The sequence below is a fragment of the Sorex araneus genome, chromosome 4 (genome assembly GCF_027595985.1).
Source record: "Sorex araneus isolate mSorAra2 chromosome 4, mSorAra2.pri, whole genome shotgun sequence".
Taxonomy (NCBI): domain Eukaryota; kingdom Metazoa; phylum Chordata; class Mammalia; order Eulipotyphla; family Soricidae; genus Sorex; species Sorex araneus.
In genome coordinates this window covers 190,175,219-190,197,306 of record NC_073305.1, presented here as the reverse complement: position 1 = coordinate 190,197,306, position 22,088 = coordinate 190,175,219, and the positions used below count along the sequence as shown (strand labels likewise).

General features: G+C 64.8%; 1 protein-coding gene across 4 annotated transcripts in view; it reads left to right on the top strand.

Moving 5' to 3' along the window:
* Positions 1-22,088, top strand: part of RPS6KA2 (ribosomal protein S6 kinase A2) — a 67,213-nt gene that overhangs the window by 24,788 nt on the left and 20,337 nt on the right. For 3 of the 4 annotated variants that reach the window (XM_055135147.1, XM_055135146.1, XM_055135145.1), the window contains exons 4-7: positions 18,852-18,968; positions 20,250-20,331; positions 20,577-20,657; positions 21,111-21,190. In XM_055135147.1, the coding sequence (XP_054991122.1) occupies positions 18,852-18,968; positions 20,250-20,331; positions 20,577-20,657; positions 21,111-21,190 (360 nt within the window). Of the gene's footprint in view, positions 1-8,960; positions 9,197-18,851; positions 18,969-20,249; positions 20,332-20,576; positions 20,658-21,110; positions 21,191-22,088 lie in introns of those variants that run through there. The other variant, XM_004600765.2, reaches the window with a different exon arrangement.

Here is a 22,088-nt window from a genome sequence, read left to right as displayed (position 1 = left end):
TTCCTGGAGGCCAGGACTGGAGCAGGGGTGGGTCTTAGACGCTCAACAGGAAGTGGGCGTGCCCCACGCCGGACCTGTCGCTGTTTCAGAGGGTGGGTCACAGCAGGGTGGAACAGAGGAGTCCCGAGGGCTCCCGGGCACGTGCCCCCAGGGGCTCCCCCAGCAGCCCCCCTCCCCCGTGGTGCATCTGAGCCCCTGTGTGCCGGCCCTGCAGCCCCCCGCCTGCTCCCCCCACACCTGCACCTGCCCTTGGGCCTTCCGTGTGGGCCATCCAGAACCAGGGACCATGCACCTGCTAGTGTTTTGTGACTGGCCATCAGTTTTGTGAGAGAAGCTGCCCCATGCGTGCGAATGCACGCACACACACACCTGTGACATGCACACACAAACAGTGCACACATGGGCACTTACACACATGTGCGCCCCATCTAACCAGCACATTTGTGCATGCACAGGACATGTGCATACACTAAGAGTGCATGCATGCACACATGTATGCACCCATCTAAACAATACCCGTGCACACACACCATGTGCACACAAAACTGTGTGTACATGCACATGTAATCTAAATAACACACGTGCACATGCATGACATGTGCACATACAAACAATTGTGTGTAAATTCTAACAAATGTGTGAATTCTAACTCCTGACTTATGCACCCATGTAAATGTGCACGTACCCACGACATGCACACAGACACAGAGCACACATGCACATGTGCGGGATGTGGCCCCGGCATCCGGATCCCGCCTGTGGGGGCCCAGGAGGCTGTGGGGCATCTGGGCTCTGGCTGTGCGTGTCCCAGTGTCGCTCTCTCATGTCTCACCGGGGAACCAGCGGCGGGTGTGCAGGGCTCGTGCCCAGGTGCCCATCAGTGACCCTGTGGTGACCAGGTCAGTGGTCACCCCGTCAGTGACCTCTGCCTTCCTGACCCTTCTGGGTGACACCCAGGTTCTCCTCCTGGTGTGACGTGTGTGACCGTGTGTGTCTGTGTGTGACTCTCTGTATCACTGTGTGGATGACTGTGTCTGTGTGTGGCTGTGGCTGTGTGACTATGTGTCTGACTGTGTGGATGTGTGTGAGTACATACGACTGTGTATCTGTGTGTTTTATGTGTGTGAGCTGTGTGGCTGTGTGTCTCTGTATGGCTGTGTGTGACTGTGTGTATACTGTCTGTTTATGACTGTGTGACTGTATGACTGTGTGACTGGTATATCTGTGTGTGGCAATATGTGTCTCTCTGTGTGACTGTGTGTCTGTGTGCATCTGTGCGTATCTGTGTGTATCTGTGTGACTGTGTATGTGACGGTGTGTATGATTATGTGTGTCTGTGTGACTGTATATGATTATGTGTGTGGTTGTACATGCGACTGTGTGACTGTGTGTGTCTGTGTGACTATGTGTATGACTGTGTGTCTCTATGTATGACTGTGTCTCTATGTGTATGACTGTGTCTCTGTGTGTATGACTGTGTATGACTGTGTGTCTGGGTAAGGGCAGGTGGGTAAACTGTTTCTGTCTATACATTATATGTACATTTTGTACATTCTCACTGTGAACACACATGAGAAAACACATGTGTGCACTGTGCTTGTTATGTGAGTAGGTGTGTGATATTGTTTCTATGGTGTGTACATTGGCAACCATGTTGTTCATATGGGTGTTCATGTGTGCACGTGTGTGTACATACAAGTACCATGTTTTAACAGGTGTTCCTGTGCTTTGGGTGTCCATGTGTACATATGATACATATGTAGTATGTGGATGTGCACATGAGCACATCTAGTACTGTGGATGTGTGGACAGTATATTGCATGGCTGTACATGTGTGCATGAAGGCATGTGTACACTGTGCTTTCATGAGTGCGCATGTGTGCCCTGTGTTTGCGTGTGCGTGTCAAGGTGTGCAGTTTAGATGGGAGTACCGGTGTTTGTGTCCCTGTACGCGCTGTAGTGGGGACACGCGTCAGGGTGCGCAGGTCTGCAGCTCTGCTGAGGGAACTGTGCTGCTGCTGCGGGCTGGGGGCTGGGGTAGGTCCCAGGGTCCCTCTCCTCGAGCCACGCAGGCTCCCACGACCCAGACGGTGTCTAAGCAGAGGGCCCCGCCCGAGGGTCCGGCGAGACGGAGGGGCTGTGTGTGTGTGGGGGGAAGTGAGCATCTTTTTGCAGATTTGTTTATTTATTTATTTATCTATTGCTTTTTGGGTCACACCTGGCGATGCTCAGGGGTCACTCCTGACTCTGCACTCAGGAATCACCCCTGGCGGTGCTCGGGGGACCATGTGGGATGCTGGGAATCTACAAGGCAAACGCCCTACCTGCTGTGCTGTCACTCCTGCCCCTCTCTTTGCGGATATAAAATCAGCCCCAAAGGGCTCCTCAGGCGAGGCCCGGTCCCTCTCTGCAGCAACCCCGTTCCCTGTCTCTGCCCCAGGCCCAGCCGTGCCAGGGTCCGACAGCGCCAGGCATAGCTCCCAGCACGCTGGGTGTCGTCAAATCAAAGGGAACGTGGACACGGCCACCGGCTGCTTGGGCGTGGGCCTGGGGTGGCCAGGAGGGCAGGAGAAGGCCGAGGGCTTGCGCAGAGCCAGAGGGCGGGGCGGGTAGGTGCCGGCGGCTCTGTCCCCGGCCCTCCCGGGATGAGCCAGGCACGGCAGGAAGGAGCAGAGCTCGGGACGCTGGGCGCCAGCGCGGAGGCTGGGCATGGCTGGCTCACTTGAGCACTGTGTCGGAGCGCCCGGAGACACACCAGCTTCGGCAGCCGAGACGCTTGTTTCTGGTTCGAGTCCCACATCTTCCAAGTAGGAGTCTGCTCGGCCCAGAAATAACTCTGAGCCGCTCCTAGATCTCGTCCTCAGCACACCTGGCTCCCTGCACCCCTGCAGCTCCCCGGGGACGTGCCCTTCCCCTGGGGAGGGCCGAGGGGGCACCCTCCCCCGGACAGCACGCCAAGTGGATGCACCCCGCCTCCAGATGGGGTCCCCCTGCCCCAGAAGTGTTGGGGCGTTGTTGCTGGCCAGCTCCCACGGGGGCCTTCGGGGTGTGAGCCCACTTCCTGGTCCCTGGACCCCACTTCTCGGTTCTGAGTCTTTTGGTCCATGGTCCCCACTTCCTTCCCGGCCCCCGGGCCCCACCTCCTGCACACTTGCTGTTTCTTTGGAAATGCAGCCAAGGCCAGCCTGGAGGTGGGGCCTGCTCTGAGTGCCGGGCTCCCTGTCTGGGCTGGCCTTGGGGCCCTGAGCTGCCCCTCCCCCTGCCCTGCGGCTCACACCAGGTGCCACAGGCGCTCGTCCAGCCCCCTCGTGCGTGCATGCGTGTGTGTGTGCGTGCGTGTGCGTGTGCGTGTGTGTGTGCGTGCGTGTGTGCATGCGTGCGTGTGTGCGTGCGTGCGTGTGTGCGTGTGCGCGTGCATGTGCTGCAGGAGGAGGGGAGGAAGGCTGGACAGGCTGGCGGGCCGCAAGGGGGCTGCTCCCCTCGGCCTCTGCAGTGGCCTGTGTCCCCTTCCAGACAGAGACTTTCAGCCCCCGGAATCTCCCTTCTTTTTCTTTTTCTTTTTTCTTTCTGAAAATATTCTTTTTTTTTAATTAATTTTCTTTATTGAATCACCGTGAGCTACAGTTTTGAAGCTTTCATGTTTGAGCTTCAGTCATACAGTGACCGAGCACCCCCCCCCCCACCAGCGCACATTCCCCACCCCCAGTGTCCCCAGTACCCCTCTCTCCCACCCTCCTCTGCCTCTGTCACAGACAATTCCCCCCTCCCCGCACTCTTGCTCTACCTTGGGGCGTTAGGGTTTGCAGTGCAGACACTGAGAGGCTCTCACGTAAGGTCCTTTCTCTACTCTCAGCACACATCTCCCGTCCCGACTGATCCCTCCGCCACCACTGACTCAGTGACCCCTTCTCTGTCCCAGCTTCCTTCTCCCCCAGCTCATGAGGCGGCTTCCAACTGTGGAGCAATCTTTTGGCCCACTTCTCTAACGTCCTTGGGTGTCAGCCTCATGTGATGTTATTCTATACTCCGCAAATGAGTGCAGTCCTGCTATGTCTGTCCATCGCCTTCTGACTCATTTCACTTATCATGATGCTCTCATGACCATCCACTTACAAGAAAATTTCATGACTTCATCTCTCCTAACAGCTTCATAGTATTCCATTGTGTAGATGTACCACAGTTTGTTTAACCAGTCGTCTGTTCTCGGGCACTCGGGTTGTTTTCAGTTTTTGGCTATTGTGAACAGTGCTGCAGTGAACATGCAGGTGCAGATGTCATTTCGACTCTGCTTTTTTGCGCCCTCGGGATATGTTTCCAGAAGTGGTACTGCGTCTCCCTTCTGTGAGTGACAGAGTGTCCCCCGTGGCAGCCAGCAGGGGGACCTGGGATGCGGCACTGCGTCATCCTCGCACCCTCGATGGGATGCAGTTGTCGGCATGGACAGCCCCAGCCCGTCCCTCTCTGAGCCCCTTGGGGGCACAGGCTTCACCACACACCCAGTGGGGGGACAGCCGCCGAGGCCGGGCGGGTGACAGCTGTGACCACAGGTGCCCGCAGTCGGAGAGGGCGTCCCCTCACCCTCTGGTCCTGTGAGGCCGTCCTGCTAGGAAGAACTTGTGCAGGGCTGGGTGAGGGTGCGGCTGTGTGACCCGCCTGCGTCTCCGGCTGGTAGGACAGTCAGACACGAGTTTCAGATGGGAGAGGAGCCATGGTGCCTGTCAAAGTCGGGCCTGCACCAACCTTTCTTCCGGAAGGAGCTCTCACCCGCCCCAGACTGCCCGGGCTCAGGCCCAGCCCAGAGACAGGAACAGCTAGAGGGTCGCCCAGAAGGCCGAGAGGGCCCCTGAGCGGGAATTCCAAGCCAGCTTCCAGGGACTCCCACCATGAAAGACATTCTGGGCAAGGAAGATGGGGGGTGGCATCTGGCTGAGATCCAGGACAGGGTGTCTGAGCACCCCCGGGGGATGGCAACCAGCACCTTCACTTCCTAGTGCCTCTGTGGGTCAGACGCAGCCTAGTATGCAGTGCCTCTGTGGGTCAGACACAGCCTAGGTGTGCAGTGCCTCTCTGGGTCAGACATAGCCTAGTATGCAGTTCCTCTGTGGGTCAGACGCAGCCTAGTATGCGGTGCCTCTGTGGGTCACACACAGCCTAGGTGTGCAGTGCCTCTGTGGGTCAGACACAGCTAGTATGCAGTGCCTCTGTGGGTCAGACACAGCTAGTATGCAGTGCCTCTGTGGGTCAGACACAGCCTAGTATGCAGTGCCTCTGTGGGTCAGACACAGCCTAGGTGTACAGTGCCTCTGTGGGTCAGACACAGCCTAGGTGTGCAGTGCCTCTGTGGGTCAGACACAGCCTAGGTGTACAGTGCCTCTGTGGGTCAGACACAGCCTAGGTGTGCAGTGCCTCTGTGGATCAGACGCAGCCTAGGTGTGCAGTGCCTCTGTGAGTCAGACGCAGCCTAGGTGTGCAGTGCCTCTGTGGGTCAGACACAGCCTAGGTGTGCAGTGCCTCTGTGGGTCAGACGCAGCCTAGTATGCAGTGCCTCTGTGGGTCAGACGCAGCCTAGTATGCGGTGCCTCTGTGGGTCAGACGCAGCCTAGGTGTGCAGTGCCTCTGTGGGTCAGACGCAGCCTAGGTGTGCAGTGCCTCTGTGAGTCAGATGCAGCCTAGGTGTGCAGTGCCTCTGTGGGTCAGACACAGCCTAGGTGTGCAGTGCCTCTGTGGGTCAGACACAGCCGCAGGGCCAGAGACGCCTGCTGTGGCTCTTCTTCGGGGCCTTGTTGAGTTTCCGTGTCTGTTCCTCGTGAGTCCATCAGGAGTAGCGTCCACTTGGCTGCCAGTCCCTTAGCCCCCGCCCTGCTCACCCTCCCTTGGCTGCAGGACCCCGGGCTGCCACACCCTCGGCCACGCCCTGGCCACACCCACACCATCCGGGCTCCTGTGGCCCACCAGGCAGGACCCTCCTGCCGCCCAGTGTAGACGTTTACACCGAAGCCCCTGGCTTCTCCCCCGCAGCCTGGGGATAATGGCGGGTCTATTGTGAGTGGGTGCACGTGTTCATAGCTGTGCATACATGTGTGCATGTATGTAAACACACGCATGCTTGTGAGTCCTGGCATGAGTGTGTGCACGTGTGACCGTGTGTGTATGCGTGTGTGAGCAGGAAATTCCCAGGGAAACTCCCGCCACCACATCTGAAGAATAAGAGGAAGCGGCTGGACAAACGTCGGCCAGCTGGTCTGCGTGTGGGGGCCCCAGGCCCCGCCCCTGCCCGCCCTGACCGTCTCCCAGAGCTGAAGGGGCCTGTGGGGGCGTCAGGGGCCTCAGCCCTCCCACCTGGTGCCCCCCTTCCTCCCCGTGTCCCCATCCTGTGGTCCCCACATCTCATGCCATGGCCGCGTGAGGCAAGCCTTCAGCCGTGCCCCTGGGAGTACTCAGCCACCTGGGCCGAGAGACGGGACGGGGCCTCCACCCACAGTGCTCCCTCAGCGACCCCGTGCACGCAGGCAGCTCTGCAGCCCCTGCGGCCCCACCTGCCCCCACCTCTGTGTGCAGACCGTGGGCCGGCCACGCGCAGATCAGTCCTGGCTCAGCCTGGGCAGCGGGCTGGAGTCCAGAGCCCCGGGGCAGGGCCCTCAGGGTTGGAGACGCTCCCGCTGAGCCGCGCCCACGCCACGCCATGCTCCGGGCCGGTGGTCAGCGGAAGCCGCTGCTCTCTGGCCCTCTGGCTTCCTGAGCCGCCGGACGCCCGCTGCCCCCGCTGGCCAGGAAGGAAGGGAAGACCCGTGAGCACCGGCAGCGGTGACCGCAGAGCTGGGGACACCGTGGCGGGGGACCTTCCGGCCACGCCACATGGGCCCCACCCTGGCCTTCCCTCCGTCCCCGTGTCCAGCAGGCCTGAGACCAGTGTCCAAGGTGCCACGAGCACCGTGGGTCCCGTGTCCCAGACGGAGAAGAGAGGCCAGAGGCGCTCCCAGGACTCTGGGCCAGTACACCTAGGGAAGCTCTCCGCCGGCTCCCCTGCAGGCTCCTGATGCCCCGACCCCCCTCACTGCATGAGCATGGGAGCGGCCGCAGGGGGCGGGCAGGGCCCTCCCGCACTCCAGTGTCACCAAATTCTGCCTCTAGTGGAGGTGGGGGGCGAGCCCTGCAGGGCATCGGAGCTGAGGGTTAGCGGCATGCTCACACCAGGAAACTCAGGAGCAAGCCAGGTCCTTGCCCCTCTCACCCCTGAACCCTCCTGTCTCCCTGCCCCTCTCACCCCTGCACCTTCCTGTCTCCCTGCCCCTCTCCCCTGCCCCTCCTGTCTCTCTGCCCCTCTCCCCTGCACCCTCCTCTCTACCCCTCTCCCCTGCACCCTCCTCTCTATCCCTCTCCCCTGCCCCTCCTGTCTTTCTGCTCCACTCCCCTGCCCCTCCTGTCTCTCTGCCCCTCTCCCCTGCACCCTCCTGTCTCTCTACCCCTCTTCCCTGCCCTTCCTGTCTCTCTGCCCCGCTCCCCTGCCCCTCCTGTCTCTCTGCCCCGCTCCCCTGCCCCTCCTGTCTCTCTGCCCCTCTCCCCTGCCCCTCCTGTCTCTCTGCCCCGCTCCCCTGCCCCTCCTGTCTCTCTACTCTGCTCCCCCATACCCTTCTATCTCTCACACCTCTCTTGGCCCACTCCCTTGATATCTATGCCATGTCCTGCTCCTGCTGTCTTCCTTACCAACAGATTTAACTGCTCCTCTAGTCAGTATTACTTGGACTTGATTTAAACTGCTGCTTCATCTGTTGCGTTTGTGTGTGTGTGTGCACACGCACGACGGGCATATCCAGTGCTCATGGGCTGCTCCTGGTTGGTAGCTGGCACTAGAGTTGAACCCAGAGCTCCCACGTGCAAAGCAAGTGTGCTGCCCGCCAGGGGTGATTCCTGAGTGCAGAGCCAGGAGTAACCCCTGTGCATTGCCAGGTGTGACCCGAAAAGGAAAAAACATAAAAGCAAGTGTGCCGCCCGTAGAGCAGTCTTTCCAGCCCTACAGACTTTTGAAACTGAGCTTCCTGCAGTTTCTATGTAGGTTACACGGGGGAACCCTTCTGCCAGCAGCCGAGCCTCCTGGAGTGTGGAGGTGGCGTTTGCTGCAGGGAGTGGGGGCGAGCGCCTGGCTTGCTGCCGTCTGCCCACCCCAGGGCTCGGTGCTAATGCGAGTCCGGCCCACCTCAAGCCCGCCCTCAGCCCTGCACGGCCTGGGGAGTGAGGGAAAGCAAATTCCCTGGCAGGCAAATGCTGGGCCGCGGGCAGAGCACCCGGCCCGGAGTCCCGCGGGGCTTGCGGCTGCGTGCGCAGGTGCAGGCGGCGGGCTGGGTCGCGTGTCTTTGCTCTCCACCCCCGGTGCGCGCTGGGGGGCTCCTGGGACCCGCAGGGACCTGGAGAGGGGTCGGGTTCCGTTTCTAGGGAGACTGCCTAATGCAGAGTGGAAGTTTCGCTCGGCACCGCAGCGCCTGCGTGCGGGGAGCCACCAGGAGGCCCCGCCGCCACCGAGCAGGCCACACGCGGCCCAGCACCCGGCAACGCGGCCGCTAGCGCGGCGGCCCACCGAGCATGCGCCCCGCGCGCGCTGATTGGCGGGGGCGGGGTGGGGGGGGGGCGGCGCCGCGGGTGGCTGCGGGCGCTGATTGGAGGCGGGGCGGGGGCGGGGCCGAGCCCCCAGGCGTACTCGGACTCGGGAGTAGGCGCCAGCGCTTGGGGGGGTGGGCGTGGCCCCGGGGGCGGCGGGCGCTGACTGGCTGTGGCGGCGGGGGCGGGGCCCGCCGCCGGGAACAGGTTCTCGCGGGAGGGGCGGGGCGGGGTGGGGCGGGGCGGGGCGGGGCTGCCGGGCGCTCCGGGAGGCGGGCTCTGATTGGCGCCAGCGCCGAACGCGGGGCGGGGCTGCGCTCGGTGATTGGCGGAGCGGCGAGGGGGCGGGGCCGCCGGCCGGGCCTCGGCGGCGGCGGCGGCGGGAGGCGGGCGCGGGCGGCGGCGGCCGGCGCGCTGCCCTTTGTGCCCCGCGGGCGCCCGCGCCCACCCGAGCCCGTGCCATGCACCCTGCGGGCTTGCGGGCGCCCCGGCCGCGCGCGGGGCCATGGAGCCGGCCATGAGGAAGTTCACGGTGCGCAGGTTCTTCTCCGTGTACCTGCGCCGGAGGTCGCGCTGCAGGAGCGCCAACCTGGGCCGGCTGCAGGTAAGGGGTTGGGGTCGCGGCGGGCACAGCGGGGGCCTGGCCCGGTCCGAGCTGCCCGGGAGCGCCCTGGGGGCGCCTGCCGCTGTCCGCCCCGGGAGGCGTCGTCGGTCTTCGTGCCGCCCCTCAGTCCGGTGCAGAACATGACCCCCCACCCCCGGGGTCATTTTGCAGCGGGCAGTGGTCAGGGGCTCGTCCCGCCTGTGAGACCAGCCTAGGAGAGAGCAGCGTAGCCTGGCACGGGACCCCTGCCTGGGCGTGCCCGCCCACGACCCAGGGGGTGCTGGGCAGCGGGTACTGCCCTGGCCTTCACGCCCATCCTCCGGCTTCCAGGGGCACGTGTGGCCCCTGCGGCGCGTGTCCCTCCCCAGGCCGTCCAGCCTGGCCTTTGTGCCGCGATGAGACAGGGCAGCGCCCCGAAGCAGCAGGGAGAGGCCGGAGTGAGCGGGCGCAGGCCCAGCAGCCTCCCCAGGACCCTCAGGCCCAGCCTGGCCTTGGCCCGGCCCTGGAGGGGCTTCGGCTGGGTGTTGTCGCTGGTGGAGTCGCAGCCGTTGGAACAATCATCATCCTGGTCCTTTGTCCCCGCTGCCCGGGCTCCCGCGGCGGGCGTGGGTTCCGCCACAACCGGGAGATCTCTGAGCCAAGCTCCGGAAGAGACATGAAAGCGACTTTTTTTCAAAAGTTTCTATTGTGATGCTGACTGAAGGCAGAATCCCAAGTGCCAGGCGTCTCGGTGGCTGGTTTCTGAGGGCACGACCTGTCTGTGAAGGAGCAGCCGCTGGCCGGTCGGGGTGGGCCACGGCGTGCTCCGGGCCTCTGGACACAGAGGATACACATTAGTCATTTTCCTGGGTGCCCGGCACTTCCCGGCGACGGTTGACAAGGACAGACACTCCCAGCAGTGCTGGCCCTGATGCCCGGATCTCTGATTCACCAGCTGCCACCTGGCGACACAGCCCCCTCCCCGGCAGGGGCGAGAGGGGACGGGCGAGAGGCCTTTCCGAGACGCAGACCCTCTGGAGGGCGGCCCGGGCCCAGTCCCCGCCCCTCCCCTGAGGCTGCCTTCATCCTCATTCTCACGGCATGGAGAAGACCTGTGACGGTCTTGCTGAGACCCCGGCCATGCCCCCGCGGGGATCTGAGGGGCTGCTCTCTGCTCTGCCCCTGGCGCCTGGAGCTTCGCCTGCTGGCGTGTCTGCCCCCTCCTGCCCACCTGCCCTTGCCCCGGCACAGCCTGAGGTACAGTGGACACTGCAGAGTCCGAAGGGGAGGGGGCTTGAGCTGAGAGATGGGCCGTGCGGGCACCTGGGGTGCTTCTGTGGGAACTTCTGAAAAAGAACTTGTTTTGGGGAAAGAAGCATTTTTATTGTTCCTGTGAGCTAAAAGTGCACATGGGCCAAAGATCTTCTTTCGGGTTTTTTTTTTTTAATTCAGAATCTGGTGATGTGGGCGGGAGTGGACTGCTGACGGCCGGGGCTCTGAGACAGGCCCGTGAGTGGGCTTTTAGGGAAGCGCTGTCCCGGGTCTCCAGCTCTGCGTACATCTGACCGGCGTTTGGTCGAACACAAACCAGCAGAGAAGCTGCGCCACGTGATTAGACTTGGTGACTGTCCACGAGCCACAGCCGAAATAGCCTTGCATGGTGCTGTCAGAGGGTGAGCACTGGCTGGGGAGCGGGGGCTCTGGAGGGAGACCGCTGCCTCCGTGGGCTGCTCCGCCGCTCACGTCGAGGCGCCAGGGCTCGGGTCAGGAAAGCTCTGGGTTCGGGGCAGGAACCCCACCCTCTTCTGTCCACCTTGTATATGAGAACAAGGAAGCCCAGCTTAGTGGGTTGTGTGAGCCTGCCAGGGTGGTGTGGGTGTGTGTGCACGTGAACCCGTAGATGCAGCGTGCATGAGAGTGAGCGTGCCTGTAAGTGAACATGTGAGTGGACGTGTGTGAGCAACTGTGAGTGTGTGCAAGAAAACATAGTGAGCAACAGCATCAGAGTGTGCACATGGGTCTGTGTGGGCGAACAGGTGTGAGAGTGTACATGTGAACAGTCCAGCGTGTCAGAATGTATGTGTACTTGTGAGTGTGTAAGCGTACATGTGAATAAGTGAGTGCACTTGTGTGTATGTGTGACATGAGTATACATGTGAACAAACAGGTGTAAAAGTGGACATGTGTGTAAGCATGTACATGTGAGTGAGTACATGTGAGCAAGCAAGCATGAGTGCAACTGTGCGTCCATTTGAACACACCTGCAAGTGTGTGTCCACGTAAGCATGTGAGCGTGTGACAATGAATGCATGTGTGTTAGTGAATGTGTGATGCATGTGTGAGTGAGCATGTGACTGTATGCATGTATGTGAGTGTGTGATGGTGCATTAATGCATGTAAATATCTGATGGTGTGTGCATGCATCTGTGTGAGCATGTGATGGTGCATGAATGTGTGTGAGCACGTGATGGTGTATGTATACATGTGTGTGTAATAAAAATGTGTGAATGTGTGTGAATATATGACTGTGCATGCATGTGAGTGACATGTGATGGCACATGAATGTGTGAATACACAACAGTGTATGTCTATGTATGTGTGTGATGGTGCATGAGTGTGTGTGAACACATGGTTGTATGTGTATGTATGTTTGTGATGGTGCATGAATGTGTGAATATGTGATTGTGTGCATGTATGTGTGATGGTGCGTGAATCTGAATACATGACTGCATGTGTGTATGTGAATGTGTGATGGCGCATGAATGCATAAGCACATGACTGCATGCCTGTGTGTAAGTGTGATGGTGCATGAATGTGAACACGTAACTGTGTGTGCATTTATGTGAGTATGTTATAGTGCATGAATGTGTGTGAATACATGATAGTGTGTGCATGCATGTGTGTGAACGTGCTATGGCTCGTGAATGCATGTGAGCACGTGTCAGTGTGTGCGTGCATGTGTGAGTGTATGTGAGGGAACGTGTGACGCTGTTTGCGTGCCTGACGGGCTCCTGCCTCGGGGTGGAGGGAGGTGTGGGCAGGCCTCAGTGCCGGGAGCCTGGGGTGACAGGCGGGCTGTGGACTCTGAGAGGCAGTTAGTTACTCTCCATCTATTCAGGGATGAGCCCTCCCACCTGCTATTGTTCTGGAATCTTCCTTGGAAGTTGGGGCTCCTGGGCCTCGTGACAGGTGCAGGTGGGCTGGACAGTCTTGCCGAGTCCCTCCCGTGTGCAGCCTCCTTGGGCTGCAGTGTGCGAGGTGACGGCAGGGCGTGGAGCGGTGACAGCCCCAGGGGCCACCAATGTTTTCTCGGTGCTCAGTGTGGGTGGTCCTGGCTGCCGTGTGGGAGTGACCGTGTCCCAGCCAGCGAGGGTGAGGGCCCTCTGGGGGGCCGGAGGAGGCAGGGGCAGGGTCCCCTGGCTGGGGTGACAGTAGGCCTCGGGTGTCTCTGCCTGCTGATGGCAGCCCCCGCAGTGGCCCCGGGCGCCGTGGCCGGGAGACCGTGAGGCCGGCCCGCGGGGCAGGAGTCGGGCCTGATGCCTGGCCCAGGTGCTGCCGCACTCGGAAACGCTGCGTCTGCTCCGGCTGGCGAGCCCAGGCAGGGCTGCAGGCGCGGGCAGGGCCCGGCAGTGCCGCCCACTGGGCCCAACTTCCCTCGGACCCCGAGTGGCCGCGGAGGCTCGTGGGCTCCGCGTGGTCGGCTGCCCCTCCACCCGCCCGCCGGGGCCTTGAGGGGGAGTCCAGGGCTGCTTTGCCGGCAGAGGGCAGCATGGCTGTGCCGGGGGGTAGCCGCTGCTTGAAGGCCGGCGGCGGCCGGGCTGGGTGGGCGCCGGGCACTCGCCTCAGTCTCCCGGCTCTCGAGACCCCGGGCAGACAGACCTGCTTGGTTGGTCGGGGCCTGGAGGGGCCCAGGAGCCGCCCACTGCGCACTGGCCCGGTGAGCCTTCCCAGCACCGCCCGGCAAGGCGCCTCCACCCAGCCCTCCCGCGGCCCCTCCCTCCCGGCCCCTCCTGGGCTGGGCGTGCGTCGGGGGGTCAGTAGACGGCTGGTGCGTGGCCGGTCAGTCCCCAGGTGGGGGGTTGGGGAACCACAGGCAGGCCTGGTGTCTTTGGGCCAAAGTGGCCCTTCCCCTTGCTCTGAGGCTCAGTGCTCGCAGTCACGTGATGGGGGCCCTGGGTGCCTCCCCCGCCCTGCAGGGCCCCGGGTGCCTCCCCTGCCCTGCAGGGGCCCCGGGTGCCTCCCCCCTCGTGCCGGCCGCCCTGTGGGCTCAGGCTCCGCACGGCTGGGCAGTCCTGAGGTCTCCCGCCCCACGGGTGCTGCCCTGAGCGGGGCTGCTCTGCTTTCACTGGTTGAACCTTGAGTCGTGGGAACTGGCCACTGTCCCGTCGAGCTGCAGGTCACGGCCAGAGCAGCGCACCCAGACCTGCCGGAGGACACGGGCCAGGCCCCTTGGGCAGCGGAGCAGGGGCCTGGGGCCACACAGGGTCCGGCTCAGATGGAGCACGGCAGGAGAGAACAGCATCGTGAGCACCAGCTGCTGGGGACCCCAGGGCTCCCCTGCCCCGGGAACCCCGCGCCCCCCTGCCCCGGGACCCCCACACTCCCCTACCCCGGGAACCCGGCCCTCCACTGCCGCGGGACCCCCGCGCCCCCTGCCCCGGGAACCCCGCGCCCCCCTGCCCCGGGACCCCCACACTCCCCTACCAGGGACCCCCGCCCTCCCCTGCCGCGGGACCCCCGCCCTCCCCCGCCCCGGGACCCCCGCGACCCCCTGCCACGGGACCCCCACACTCCCCTACCAGGGACCCCCGCCCTCCCCTGCCCCGGGACCCCCGCGCCCCCTGCCCCGGGACCCCCAACCATCCCCTGACCCGGGACCCCCGCACCCCCTGCCCCGGGACCCCCGCGCCCACCTGCCCCGGGACCCCCGCGCCCCCCTGCCCCGGGACCCCCGTGCCCCCCTGCCCCGGGACCCCCGCGCTCCCCTGCCCCGGGACCCCCAACCTTCCCCTGCCCCCGGACCCCCGCGCCCCCCTGCCTGGGGACCCCCGCGCCCCCCTGTCTGGGGACCTCCGCGCCACCCTGCCCTGGGACCCCCACCCTCCCCTGCCTGGGGACCCCCGCCCTCCCCTGCCCCGGGACCCCCGCGCCCCCCCTGCCCCGGGATCCCCACACTCCCCTACCCCGGGACCCCAGCCCTCTCCTGCCCCGGGACCCCCGTGCCCCCCTGCCCCGGGACCCCCACGCTCCCCTACCCCGGGACCCCTGCCCTCCCCTGCCCCGGGACCCCCGTCCTCCCCTGTCCCGGGACCCCCGCGCCCCCCTGCCCCGGGACCCCCACACTCCCCTGTCCCGGGACTTCCGCGCCCCCCTGCCCCGGGACCCCCACACTCCCCTACCCCGGGACCCCCGCCCTCCCCTGCCGCATGCCCCCCTGCCCCGGGACCCCCGCGCTCCCCTGCCCCGGGACCCACGCGCTCCCCTGCCCTGGGACCCCCACACTCCCCTACCCCAGGACCCCCACACTCCCCTGCCACAGGACCCCCGCCCTCCCCTGCCCCGGGACCCCCGCCCTTCCCTGCCCTGGGACCCCCGCGACCCCTGCCCCGGGACCCCCACCCTCCCCTGCCCCCGGACCCCTGCCCTCCCCTGCCCCGGGACCCCCGCGCCCCCCCTGCCCCGGGATCCCCACACTCCCCTACCCCGGGACCCCCGCCCTCCCCTGCCACAGGACCCCCGCCCTCCCCTGCCCCAGGACCCCCGTGCCCCCCTGCCCCGGGACCCCTACGCTCCCCTACCCCGGGACCCCCGCCCTCCCCTGTCCCGGGACCCCCGCGCCCCCCTGCCCCGGGACCCCCGCCCTCCCCTGCCCCCCTGCCCCGAGACCCCCACACTCCCCTATTCGTGCACTCCACCTGACCACGGCACACCTGTCTGCCCGAGAACACCCCCGCCTCTGCTGGCGGCTCCCCGAGGGCGGCCGTGCCTTTGCCCTGGCAGCAGCACGCGCCCGTCTTCCTACATCCCCATCACCGAGCCCTCAGCCGCTGGCCACGGACAGCGACCCGCCGAGCCCCTCAGCCCTCGCAGTGAGGCCCCCTCGGAGTCTGGGCCGAGGCTCACGGGGTCTCAGGGCCTCCCGTCAGCACCAGGCGCTTATGCCTCGTCCTTCTCTCACACCCGGTGCTGACGCTCCGGGCGCCCCACCAGCGCCAGGCTCTGCGACGGCACTGAGGGCGGCTGTGCCCCCTGACGGCCGCCGGCCCCGCTCAGGTCAGCCCCCAGCCCCACGCCCCACACGGGAGAGTGCGGGAGACTCCCAGCACTCCAGGGCCACGGGGACACCGGGACACGCCCGTGACACACAGGGGCACGGCTGCTGCTCAGGGGAGACCGCCACTCGGGGCTCATGGGGCCCACCTCAGCCCTGCAGGGTGGGGTGCACCGACAATCCCCTCCTGCACCGACACCCCTCTCTGTAGCTCTGCACCCCTTCACGCCTTTCCCTGCTGTCTCCTCCCCAGCCGTGGCCCAGCCGAGGAGAGCTACACTGCAGTGGGGAGCTACACCGGGGGCTTTGCACACCCGCCCCAGCCCCCTCCCCACGCACCCCTTTGTTCCCAGACTCCCCCTCTCTGTCGTGGGATGAGACTCAGGAGAGCTGGTTCCATCCCGTGTGCCACAACCCCACCTGCCCAGGGACAGCAGGGGTGGTCTGCAGCCTGAGGGTCTGATGGAGGAGGTCCTGCAGCCTGAGGGCCTGATGGAGGAGGTCCTGCAGCCTGAGGGCCTGATGGAGGAGGTCCTGCAGCCTGAGGGCCTGATGGAGGAGGTCCTGCAGCCTGAGGGCCTGATGGAGGAGGTCCTGCAGCCTGAGGGCCTGATGGAGGAGGTCCTGCAGCCTGAGGGCCTGATGGAGGAGGTCCTGCAGCCTGAGGGCCTGATGGAGGAGGTCCTGCAGCCTGAGGGCCTGATGGAGGAGGTCCTGCAGCCTGAGGGCCTGATGGAGGAGGTCCTGCAGCCTGAGGGCCTGATGGAGGAGGTCCTGCAGCCTGAGGGCCTGATGGAGGAGGTCCTGCAGCCTGAGGGCCTGATGGAGGAGGTCCTGCAGCCTGAGGGCCTGATGGAGGAGGTCCTGCAGCCTGAGGGCCTGATGGAGGAGGTCCTGCAGCCTGAGGATGTGATGGAGGAGGTTCTGCAGCCTGAGGGTCTGATGGAGGAGGTTCTGTAGCCTGAGGGTCTGATGGGGGTGTCTGAAGTCTGGGTGTGATGGGAGAGTCCCCAGTCTGCGGGTCGCATGGGGGTCCCAGGAGTCTGATGGGGGGTCTTCAGTCTGCAGGTCTGATGGAGGTGCAGGGGGAGGGCCCTGGGCCTGGGGCTCCTCATTGGCCCTCCGCTCCCAGAACTCGGCAGAGAGGGACAGGCGTCCCCTTGGGTTCTAAGGGGCCTGTGTTGTGGTCAGAGCCATGTGGGCCTCCTGGGGAAGGACCAGCTGCATCCCGAGGCAGGTGACACTCCTTCCTGCCTGCAGGGCAGGTGACAGTCCTTTCCGCACCGCAGGGCAGGTGATGGTCCTTCCTGCGCCCCAGGGCTGACGACTGTCCTCCCCATACCCTGAGAGCAAACTGTGGCCACGGCAGAGTGTGGCTGTGAGCAGAGTGACCGTGACAAATTTGACTTCGGGCAAGTTTGGCCATGGGCAGATGCGGCCTGTGGGCTTGGCAGGATGTGACTGTGGCCAGACCGTGGCCGTGGAAGCTGCTCCCTCCACACGCCTGGGTGACGTGTGCCCCGCCGTGCCCGGGGCGGGTGACCCCAGTGCCTGGAGGCTCTTGAGGACTGACCGCAGCTGACCGGGTTCCGCGGCCCGCACACCCGGGTAGGGTGGACGCCCCTTCCTTTGTGACCATTGGAAACCAGACGCCATCTCCGCTGGCCTCTCCCTCGCACCCGGCCCTCTCTGTCCTTCCTCGCCCTCGCACCCGGCCCTCTCCGTCCTGCCTCAGCCCTCGCACCCGGCCCTCTCTGTCCTGCCTCGCCCTCGCACCCGACCCTCTCGTCCTGCCTCGCCCTCGCACCCGGCTCTCTCCGTCCTGCCTCACCCTCGCACCCGGCTCTCCGTCCTGCCTCAGTCGGAGCCGCTCGCCCCGGGCCGCTCTCCAGGCGGAGCTCGGCGCCAGCTGCCTGCCAGGCGGGTGCCCGCGCAGACTGCCCGTGTTTACGTCTGCCATCTGTGCGCGTTGAGCCGGGCGTGTGGGAGCCGCGTCCTCGCAGTGCTGCTCAATCCCTGCAGGCCGCCCTCCCGCCCCACCCCGCGCCGCTGCCCGCCCGCCTGCCGGTGCCCGTCTCTGCATGGCGTCTCCCGCCCGCCGCCCTCGGGGTGAGCGTATGCACGGGGGAGCCATGCTGCTGCCGTGTCCGGTTCCTGTCTCGGGAAGGGAGCGACCCGAGTCCCACGGCTCAAGCCAGCGTCACTCGAGTGCAGGACGGGCCCCTTGAGGGACGTCTCGAGGTCCCGCGGGACAGGCCTGGCAGTGCGGGCTCGGTAGCTGGCGTGTGCCTGTGCGTGTTCCTGCTTACGGGGGCCTCCTGGGCCCCACCTGGAGGGCATCCCCAGCCTGGCCCCTGGCGTGGTGATTGCAGCTTACCCAGCGCGGCCCCCAGGAAGCCCTGGAGTGGGCGGGGACAGCGTGTCCTGCACCCACCCCCTGGGCTGCCTCGCCTCAGGAGCTGTCCTCAGCCCAGGGCATTTGCATGTCCAGTGCCACCAGTGGAGCCAGCCCGTGCACGCCTCCTCTGTGCTCCGTGGCTGTTCCGTGGCCTCCGAAGGGGAAGACACATGGCGAGGCTGGGCCAGTTCTCAGGGGCCGGGGTGACCGCCGCCAGCTGCAGGAATGACTCGGTTTCCAGAGGGACCCAGCAGGAGGCGGGATTCCGGGGCAAGCTCAGGGCGACCCTGGTTAAGTCCCTACCGGGGGGGGGGGGCACTCGGGGGCCCCGAGTCTCGGCTCCCCTCTCCCTCTGCGCGGACGGCGGGACGGCCCGTGTGATTGGGCTTGCGAGCCTGTGGCCTGGCCACGCGCTGGTTTGCCGCGTGGTTGTGTCCGGCAGGCTGGGGGGGTGCTGGGCGTCTGGTCCTCTGACCCCCCCCCAGAGTCCCTCCAAGCTGCTCCGGGCTGAGTCATCCCTGAGCCTCCCCGGAGGCAGGTGGCTCCCGGCTGCCCTGGGTGCTCCTGGGTTCCCACTCGCGGGTGGCAGCACGTGCGGACAGTGGCCCGAGCTGGGGGTCAGGCGGGGCCGAGGGGACCCTGCGCCAAACACGTCAGTGGCTTCTGTGGTGCCCCACGCAGAGGCCTGGCCCCCTCCTCCCAGGCCCGGACCCCTGGTGCTCCCGCCAGCGTGCGGTCAGGTGGGCCAGGCGGGACAAGCAGAGGGTCTGTCCCCGCACACTCTGGGCCGCGCTGGCCAGTGACCCCAGACGGCACCTGGCCCTGTGCTCTCTGGGGCACTGACCGGCCCCAGGCACTCCTGACCCTGTGCTCTCTGGGGCACTGACCGGCCCCGGGCCCCCTGATCCTGTGCTCTCTGGGGCACTGACCGGCCCTGGGCAGCCTGACCCTGTGCTCTTTGGAGCACTGACCGGCCCCGGGCCCCCTGACCGTGTGTGCCCTGGCAGGAGGAAGGCGTCGTGAAGGAGATCCCCATTGGCCACCACGTGAAGGAGGGCGCGGAGAAGGCCGACCCTTCCCAGTTCGAGCTCCTGAAAGTGCTGGGACAAGGCTCCTATGGCAAGGTGAGTGACAGCAGGTGACAGAGGCGCCAACAGCTGCCAGGGCACCGTGTGAGGACGTGGACGGAGTTCAGGGAGCCCCCCTGAGAGCCAGGCCGCCGTCGTGGCACCTCCCCATGCCACACACACGTGCACACACGGACACATGCATACACATGCAGGCAGACACCTGTGGTGCTTGCATGTGTGTGCACTTGTGTGCATCCTCATAGGGACACCTCACGTGTTGCACACACATACAGTGACACCCTCACGTGTGAAACACTGTGTGTGGACATACACACACGACACGCAGAGACACTCTTCCCTGTTTAGTCACTCCCTCGCTCCGAGCTCGCCACTCTGGGAAACCAGAGAGGACGGAAGGGGAAAGGGCCTTCGGGGGTGCCTGGGACTTCCCGCTCACACCACCACTCAGCGTGGTCCAGGATGAGCAATCGGAAGCCTTCTCTGGGAAAGGACCTCGGGCCTGGGGTGGCCCCGGGGACGCTGAGACTCAGGGCACCCAGCCCCTGCCTCGGTCTGTGAGGATGGCACGAGTAAGGCGCAGCCGGGCAGCGCGGGAGGAGGCCGGCGAGGCGCGACGGCCCAGCTCCCCGACCAGTGGTCAGACCCTGTGCGGAAACCGGGCCCAGAGGCCTCTGAATAAAGAGATCCTTGTGGCCTGTTCTTGACCCCCGGCTGGGCCCCTGTCACCCATGCTGCCCCTCACGACCGCCTGGTGAAAGCAGGGCCCCCGCAGGCCAGGCGTGAGCAGACCTGGGCCCCATGGACGGTGTGACCCGCCTTCTGTGCTGCGCTCTGTGAACGGCCCAGGCGGGCAGCAGGGACGGAAGCCAGGGAGCATGGACTGTCCAGTGCTGGTCTGGGTTTACATGCACTGGGTATCCCCGCCCCCTTGGCTGTTTCTCCGTCTGATTGGTCACACCCCATGCCGTTCTGCTGAGAACAGCCAATCCTGCTGATCCTGCAGTGATCAGTCTTAGCACACGTGCCCTTGTGTGGGTGTGTGCGGCGCCCGGGGGGCTCGTGCGCAGGAGGGGGGTGGGCTGACCAGCCCTGTTGCAGATGCAGATCAGTACAGCCCCGCCCTGGCCAAGGGTCCAGAGGGAAGCTGAGCTGAGACCCCCGGTGGGGGGATGAAGCCCAGAGCAGAGAGGCCTTGGGCAGGGCCCACCTGCCGGTGCTCTCGGGACCCCGGGGTGCCAGGACCCACCCTCCGCAGCCACGGGGGTGGGCGCCGTGAGCGGGCAGGGGTCGAGCAGGGCCGCCGTCTCTGCGCAGGTGTTCCTCGTGCGGAAGGTGCGGGGCTCGGACGCGGGGCAGCTCTACGCCATGAAGGTGCTGAAGAAGGCGACGCTGAAGGGTGAGGCCGGCGAGGGTGCGGAGGGAGGGGTATGGAGGGAGGGGTGAGGGGGGGCAGCTGCGGCCACGTGGGGGGGGGGGCCGGTCCTTAGGGGCCACCTGGTCCGGTGCGGATGGTGCGGAGTGAGCTGAAGCCTTGGGGGGCCCGCGGCTGCCCCCTCCGTGGCCGGCCCTGCCCTGCCCCGGGCTAGCGGCCCTGGAGCCCAGCCGGAGTCCTGCCCGCTCACACGCCTGTTCGCCCTGCAGTCCGGGACCGGGTCCGGTCGAAGATGGAGAGGGACATTCTGGCCGAAGTGAGCCACCCCTTCATTGTCAAGCTGCATTACGGTGAGCCAGGGCCCTCCTGCACCAGGGCCCCTCCCCACCAGGACCCTCCCCACCAGGACCCCTCCCCACCAGGGCCCCTCCCCACCAGGGCCACTCCCCACCAGGACCCCTCCCACATCAGGACCCTCCCCACCAGGACCCACCCCACCAGGGCCCCTCCCACACCAGGACCCCCTCCCTGTACCAGGAGTCACCTATGGAGAGTGGAGATGGAGAAGAGAGAGAGAAGGGGGCAGAGAGGAGAGGGGAGGGGAGGGGAGGGAGGAGGAGGGAGAGGAGAGGAGAGGAGAGGAGAGGAGAGGAGAGGAGAGGAGAGGAGAGGAGAGGAGAGGAGAGGAGAGGAGAGGAGAGGAGAGAGAGGAGGCGAGAGGGAAGAGGTAGGTGCAGGCCAGAGGGGCTGAGACAGGCGGGTGCCCCCCCCCCTCACCTGCTCTGACTCCCGTCCCCCCCCAGCCTTCCAGACGGAAGGGAAGCTCTACCTGATCCTGGACTTCCTGCGCGGAGGGGACCTCTTCACCCGGCTCTCCAAAGAGGTAGGGCCCCCAGCGGGGGCATCTGTGTGCAGGAGTGCTTTGAGATCTGTGAAATGCGTGTGCCTGCGAGTGCAGGTGTGTGCAGGTGTGAGACAGTGCAGGTGTGAGTGCAGCTGTGTGCTGGTGTGAGACAGTGCAGGTTTGAGTGTAGGTGTGAGTGTACAGGTGTGAGACAGTGCAGGTGTGAGTGCAGGTGTGAGTGCAGCTGTGTGCAGGTATGACAGTGCATGTGTGAGTGCAGCTGTGCTGGTGTGAGACAGTGCAGGTGTGAGTGTAGGTGTGAGTGTGCAGGTGTGAGACAGTGCAGGTGTGAGTGCAGCTGTGTGCAGGTGTGAGACAGTGCAAGTGAGAGTTCAGGTGTGTGCAGGTGTGAGACAGTGCAGGTGAGAGTTCAGGTGTGAGTGTGCAGGTGTGAGACAGTGCAGGTGAGAGAGTGGAGGTGTGAGTGTACAGGTGTGAGAGTTCAGGTGTGAGTGTGTGCCGGTGTGACAGAGTTCAGGTGTGACAGAGTTAAGGTGTGAGAGTTCAGGTGTGAGAGAATTAAGGTATGACAGAGTGCAGGTGTGAGAGTGCAGGCGTGAGGGGTGTGTGTGTGTGGTGTCCATGTGCTGTGAGAGGTGTGTGCCCCCAGCAGGGTGTGTGTGAGTGTGTATGTGTGTGTCTGGTATCTGTGTGCTGTGAGGGATGTGTGCTCCCAGCAGGGTGTGTGTGTGTGTGTGTGTGTGTGTGTGTGTGTGTGTGTGTGTGGTGTCCGTGTGCTGTAAGGGGTGTGTGCTCCCAGCAAGAGTGAGTGTCTGGGTGCATGTGATAAGCTTCCGTACAAGTCACACAAAGGAGAAATCTGTTGTCTTTGTAAAATTGCAAGGACACACACTCTCCAAAGAGCCGGAAAGCTCTA